At 48.8% G+C, this 7,186-nt stretch overlaps 1 protein-coding gene across 1 annotated transcript; it reads left to right on the top strand.

Moving 5' to 3' along the window:
- The first annotated feature begins 4,479 nt into the window (after window positions 1-4,479).
- MAGEB3 (MAGE family member B3) lies at window positions 4,480-5,592 on the top strand. Its single transcript, XM_028088661.2, has one exon. It carries the CDS (start codon window positions 4,522-4,524, stop codon window positions 5,590-5,592), a length of 1,071 nt encoding a protein of 356 aa, XP_027944462.1. The 5' UTR covers window positions 4,480-4,521.
- Window positions 5,593-7,186: the final 1,594 nt, after the last annotated feature.

Genomic DNA, 7,186 nt, shown 5'->3' with positions numbered 1-7,186 from the left:
TCAGCGAGGGGCAATTTCAAGTGAGATTGCATGGTGGGCTAGATGAGGTTTATGGGAGCGGTGAGCAGGGGCCAGGCCCTCAGATGGAGGGCCTCAGAGATGAAAAACTAAGCCTGCAATGGAAGTCTGTCCTTAACATATTCTTTGGGATTGTGGCTAAACCACAATCTTGCCCAGTGCATCTGAACACAGTGTACAGACTAGATGTTCTATATATGTCATCACCAGGAACTTCTGAGCAATAGGGGTTCTACTTCTTTGAGGTGGGTGTCCAGAACCCACTGGACTGGCCCTCTTTACCCTGGACTGGGGGAGCCATAGACCACTCTGTCGAAAGAGCACTCAGTTACTTTATCTTGTGTGTAATTTGGCAAAGTCTGGGTTTTTGCTGATGGTTAAATGAATGAAAATAATGGTGATTTAGATGGAAGGGCAGCTGGAAGTTAGGGAAAATATTGGTCATTGACAAAAATTCTGAGAACTTTAAGTTGTATCCAACTGAGAAATTCTCTCCCACAAACACACTGTATATTATATCCTCTAATGAGGATATATTACATAATTGACATCGCTAAACAGCACTGTGGTTGATTGTGATTTCTTTGTCTTGGAGTTTGGTAATATGCTCAAGCTTGCAGGGCTAGTAAGTGACAGGGCTGGGACTAGACTCCTGGTCTGAATTCCTCTCGAACACACCATCATTCCACTCTTCTCTGCCTAAAGCAAACCTTGTGTTCCTTAATACTCCAAACTACCTCAGGGGGCAAAATAAGGATTCTGTGTGCAGAGAACTGGATTGAAATACATAGCCACAGCAGTCAGGAATACCACAGTAAATCAAAGGCATGAACAAAGAGGAGACACAGATAATATTCATTGACAATATGACGATCTACATATGCAGTGGCAGATACCCTCAAGATTGGGGAATCACGAAATCAACCTGGAAAACTCCTTCCTGCTGGGAAGTAAATCAACTAAAACAGAAGTCACCCAAGAGGCTCACTCTGACTACTGAAAAAAAGGCTAGATCAGCATCATTTTTCTTTGACAGTCCACCTCTGTCTTACGTTGTGGTTTTCCTATCTCACATCAAGTCAGGGACAAGAACCTGCAAGATTTGCATTAGGGACACTGCTCCAGTTTGCGTGGATGTGGAGTTTCCCAGTACTTTGATTTGAGAGACAGGACCCCCATGAATGAAGACTGGGGAGACAACCACCCCACATTATAGGGGGTCATTCAGAGACCTGCCAAACCTGCTCTCAGGCCTAGAATGCCTAGGCAAGGCAATCAGAGTGGGCATCCCCTCTTCTACTCCTCAGAGTTCTCAGCAAGGTCAAAGTCTTAGCCTAAGGAGAATGGTCACACTTCAGTAGAGGGAGGATCCTGGGTTGGATAGGTATCAAGTCGAGGTCCCTGGGTGATGAATGTGGGGACCACTGACTCCAGAACAGTGGTGTTCCAAAGAGACTTGACTCTGCTGTCCGCCTCTCAGGACCCAAACATCCCTGGCGTAATGTGGCTCACTCTTCCACCTCTCAGGAAGGAGCAGCCCTTGATCCCAGCAGGGTAACCTCATGTCAGACAGGATGGAATCACACAACTGGCCAGGAGCAAGGTCAGGTCCCTGAGTGAGTAAAGAGGACATTGCTAGACCCACAGATGAGGGGGCTTTACAAACCCTCGCCCCCATTCTTAGTCGTGAGAGGCTTCAGGCAGAGCTACAAGGGCGAGAAGCCTTTTTATTTCTGCCTGGTGAGTCTCAGGGAGGGAAGGGTCTTGTCTAACAGGATGGGCCCCATTTCTACAGAGGGTTCGGAGTCAAGGTGAGAACACTCAGTGCTGATGAGAGAATCTCTTCCCAAAAGACGGAGGCTCACAGAGTCCTGTCCCTTTTTTCAAGCCTCTGGGGCCCCAGGCAAAGTTAAGTCAGAAGCAGTGCACCCTGACTCCTCACTAGGGACTCGGGAAGGTGAGGGCTTGCCTTGGGGGCTGGCTGACTGGGGTCCGTAGTGGGAGGAATCCCAAGTTCGTGGGATCTCAGTGTTTTGAAGTTGGTGGTCCCCAGGTCCTCACTCAGAGTCCTCACTCAGTCAAGGTCCTCACCTTGGTATCTGTCAGAACCTGATAGGTGAGGACCCTGAATGAGGACCTAGGGACAACCAACTTCAGAACACTGCAATCCCACAGAGCCTAGTCCTTGCGGTCAGCCCTCAGAACCCCCGGCGGTCATAACCGGATGTGATTCAACTGAACTTCCGCTTGGAGACGGGGGTTGGGAGACACATCAACCAGTGGCCATAGCGTTTGTTCTGTCAAGGGTGGGTGTCCAAGACTTCACTGAAGTCAAGGTGAGGACCTGCTTGTGAAGTGAAGGGACCACTCCCCCTCCTATAACAAAGGTGGCCCCACAAAGTACTGCCCCTGGGGTCGGCAGTGGAAGGTACTGGCACGGCTGCTAGGCTGAGTTCTGCCTGGAAAGTCTTAGGGAGGAAGGCCTTGGTCTAAGAGAGTAGCCCTGATTCTGCAGATGAAGGAAACATAGGCCCTGACAACCACCACCCTCCACTCCCCGAGAGCTCCTGGAAGTGAAGGCTTTGTTTGGACCTTGGTGAACTCAAATTTAGTGGAGGGAGGAGTCTCAGGCTCTGATAGATACCAAAAGGAATACCCTAAGTGAGAACCTAGGGACCACTGACTCCAGAACAGTGGGGTCTCTCAGAGCCCTGCCCCTGCTTTCAGCCCTTAGAGACCCTGGGCAGTTGTGGCCGGATATGACTCATCCTTACTTCCAATTCAGTTTCCAGGAATTGAAGACATTTGTCTGTGGGTGAGGCCTCTGGCCCCCTGAGAGTGAGTTCTCAGGACTAGTCTGGAGTCAAGATGAGGACCTTGTGTGGGGACTGAGGGGACCATCCAGATCCATAACCCATGAGGCCCCACTAAGTCTCACTACTGCTGTTGGCAGAGCTATCAGACTTTCTGCCTGGAAAGTCTCACGTAGGGAGGGCCTTGGTCTAAGGGAGCAGCCTGGGTCCTGCAGATGGAGGAGACCTAGGCCCTGTCTGCAGTGAAAATGAGGTCCCTGAGTGCTAATGAGGGGTCTCTTCCCAGTTAGGGAAAGCAGCATCCCTGAACTTATTTCTTTTTTTTTTTTTTTTTAAAGATTTTATTTATTTGACAGAGAGAGAGATAGAAGAGCACAAGCAGAGGGAATGGCAGAGGGAGAGGGAGAAGCAGGCTCTGCACTGAGCAGGGAGCCCGATACGGGACTCGATCCCAGGACCCTGGGATCATGACCTGAGCCGAAGGCAGACGCTCAACCATCTGAGCCACCCAGGCGCCCCCTGAACTTATTTCTGGAGGCTCTAGGTGGGAGTAGTCCTATATGGAGGACACTGTCTTTCCCCTCTAGAGACTCAGAATTTAAGGATTTGCTCTGAGCCAGGGGACCTAAGTCCTACCAGTGTATTGGAGGCAGGAGTCCTAAGTCCTACCTGTAGTTAAGGTCAGAGACCTGAGTGAGGACTAAGGGGAGCATCAACTCTAAAAAGTGTGTCTCATAAATTCTGACCCTTCTCTCAGCCCTGAGAAAACACCGAATATTTCTTAGGCTGAGGCACCCACCTCATTTCTGTCTGGAGAGTCCCAGAGAGGTGAGGCTGTTGGACTAATTATGCAGCCCCAATTTTGCAGAGGGAGGAGACCCAGGGCTTCACAGAAGTCAGAGTGAGGACCCTGAATGAAGAGTGATGGTACTCACCCCCCAGAAAGCCCCCGCCCTTGTCTGCAGCACTAAGGAGCCCAGGCATGGATGTCAGGGGTGTGTGAACTCTACTTTATTTTTGATGGCATCAGGTTGGTGAGAACCTTTGTTTGAGGGGAAAGACATGAGATCAGCAGAGGAAGGTGTCCCAGGCCCTACCTGGAGCCAAGGTGAGGACCCTGAATGAGGACTGAGAACCCCAATGACTCTAGAACAGAGAATCCCACAGAACTGTCAGCAGTTGGTGGCAGTAGTGGGCTGAGCCAGCAGTAATGGGCCGAGGTGCCCCTTTAGTTCCTCTTGAGGGGTCCCAAGAAGTTGAGGACCTGGGTTTGAGATGTAAATTTAGAGCAGCACAGAGGAGGGGGCCCAGGCCCTGCCAAAAGTTGATATGATGGTCCTGAATGTGAACTGAAAGGATCCTCATACTCCAGAGTAGAGAGGATCCCACAAGGACTAGACCTGCCACCGCTGCTCTCAACCCCAGTAAGCACCAAGCAGGGCTGGCAGGCTGCAGCCTGAGGCTCCCTTTAATTATTTCCACAGGATTCTCAGAGTACAGGTTGATCATAACAGGAGCTCTGTGGTTTCCTAGAGCCGTGCCCTCACGGAAACCTGCAGAGGTGGCCTTGGTTAAAGCCAAGGTGGTCTCTCCTTGTGGAAGGTGCTCCCTTTCATCCTCTCTTCTCTCATGCCCAGATCACCTGCTGTCCTACCCACACTCCTACTTGCTGTCCCTGGCCACACTCATCATGCCTCGGGGACAGAAGAGTAAACTTCACACCCATGAGAAACACCACCAAGCCCAAGGTGGGATCCAGCATCGGAGGACTGCTCAGGCCACTGCAGCCAAGGAGAAAGAATTCCCCTCCTTGGTCCCTCCTCCCTTGAGTGTTCTTCCTCACAGAGAGCCTGCAGCTAGGTCACGTAACACTCTCGAGACGTCTCAGAGAGCCCTATCCACCAAGTCTGCAGGTGTTTCTCCCACAAGATCATACAAAGGAGCCAACTGTAAAATTGAGAAAAAGCAAAGTTCCTCCCAGGCCCCACTCACCACTGTGCAGTCTCAAGGAGACCCTCTAACTGAAACAACGGGTGTTTTGGTGCAGTTCCTGATGCACATGTACAAAAGGAAAAAGCTCATCACAAAAGCCAATATGCTGAAGATTGTCAATAAAAAGTACAAAAATTGCTTCCCTGAGATCCTCAGAAGAGCCTCTTTCAGCTTGGAAGTGGTTTTTGGTGTTGACTTAAAGGAAGTCGATTCTACCAAGCATTCCTATACCCTGGTCAGCAAGATGGACCTCCCCAACAATGGGACTGTAAGCCGTGGCAGAGGATTCCCCAAGACCGGTCTCCTGATGAATATCCTGGGTGTGATCTTCATGAAGGGCAACTGTGCCACTGAAGAGAACATCTGGGAGTTCCTGAATAAGATGAGAGTCTATGCGGGGAAGAGGCACTTCATATTTGGGGAGCCCAGGAAGCTCATCACCCAAGATTTGGTGAAGCTTAAGTACCTGGAGTACCGCCAGGTGGCCAACAGTGATCCCGCACGCTATGAGTTCCTGTGGGGCCCTCGAGCCCACGCCGAGACCAGCAAGATGAAAGTGCTAGAGTTTTGGGCCAAGATTAATCATACCGTCCCCAGTGCCTTCCACTCTTGGTATGAAGAGGCTTTGCAAGATGAGGAAGAGCAAGTCAAAGCCACGGTTGCACTGCAAGCTGAGGCGGATGCCACGGCCAGTGAATATCCCAGGGAATGTCCAACAGTGCCTCCTACACCTAATGAAGTTGAGGTGGATTCTTCACATTGTGGCTGAAGAGAGCAGTCAGTGTTCTAAGGAGCGGAGGGCAGGGTGTGACTGAGAGAACACAACGTATAATACCTCTGTGCTCCTGTTCTGTATGGGTAATTTGGAGATTTATCAGCATTTTTATTTTTTGCTCTTCTTCAAACGTTGTTACTTTGAAATGAAGGCTTATCTAGCATTATAATCTAAATTTTTGAGTTACATTGGTCTTGCTTATTGTTATCAGGTTTAAGAGTTAAGAGTTTTGCTGTTTTATAAAACAAATTAGGAAAATTTCCATCTTATTTAGTAATCTGGTACAACATAACATGGCATTGGTGTATGCATTTCCTTGAAAACATGAAAAAAATAAGCACTAAAATATATGGAATCGATACAGAGGAAAAGAATAAGATGGTTGGTATTTGGCTTCCTAATCCCTTTTACTCTGTGTTTTAAAAAATTCTAAATAATAGTACATGCTTGACTAATTGAAGAATGTTGAATTAAACCTTAACGAATTAGACCCGATGCTTACGGGCTCATTTATTCCCCAAACATCGCCTGAGCATCTGCTCTTAGAAGGCTTCATGCTAGCACTGGGGGAGTTGAGAAAAAGACCGAGACGTTGACCATAAAATTATAGAGTCGAGAAGCATCTATCATATAAGGAAGAATGGTGATATTCATTCTAGACTGAAAGGACACGTGGAAGGATGGGATAAAACAGGAGAGAGGTGGTTCCAGATGAGAGCAGTTAAGTGTCATTGCCCTGCAGCAAGACAGCGTCGGGCCTTCGGAGACTGCAGGTACCTCACTGGGAGGTAATTCTAAGTTGGCTGCGTGGGGCTGTTATCATAGGGAGCAGAGGCCAGGCCCTCACATGGTGGGATTCAGAGTTGAAAGACTGAGCCCAGAATGGCAAACTGCCCTGACCAGTTACTTTGGGATGGTGGGAAGGCCAGAGAGAAATCACCCGAGGTGGGGATGGAACGTGTCCTGTGCTCTTGCCCCAGGACAGGTGAATGCAGTGTGCAAATTCGAGGTTTTATTTATATCATCTCCAGACAGTTTCTGAGAAATAAGGGTATACTCCTTTGGAGTGGATGCCCAGAATCCACTGGACTGGCACCCTTGGCCCTGGGGTGGGGGAGCCAGAGCCCACTCCACTAAAGCATCATTCAGATTAGGTTATCTTGTATGTCATTTTGCAAACTCCAGGCAAGGTCTAGATTTCTGTTGGTGGTTGAATGAGAGTCCGAGTGGTTTAGAAAGAAGGGCAGCTGAAAGGAAGGTATGTTTGGGGGCCTTGAAATATGTTTTAGGAGCTTTGTGTTGATCCACTAAGGAAGTCCACCTTATGCCGACATTGGATGACATACTTGAATGGGGAAATAATTACTTAGTGTTTCTTGCTAAGCACCATTTTGTCTGATAGAGTTTTCTTTGTTCTAGAGCACTGCATAGTTCCTGACATCCCCTGGATTAAAAATTAAATCTCATTGCAGTGAGTTGAAACTCCAGGGGACAAATTGATCATAATAAGAACTGGCACCCTTAAAGCTCAGTACAGCCCGGGCAATGTGCCATGCACATCTACGTGCATTATGAACATGCTACCAGT

This window comes from Eumetopias jubatus, unplaced genomic scaffold (assembly GCF_037043125.1).
Source record: "Eumetopias jubatus isolate StellerSeaLion01/CBP00866 unplaced genomic scaffold, mEumJub1_p1.0 scaffold_11, whole genome shotgun sequence".
NCBI lineage: Eukaryota > Metazoa > Chordata > Mammalia > Carnivora > Otariidae > Eumetopias > Eumetopias jubatus.
This window is presented reverse-complemented; position numbering and strand designations above follow the sequence as displayed.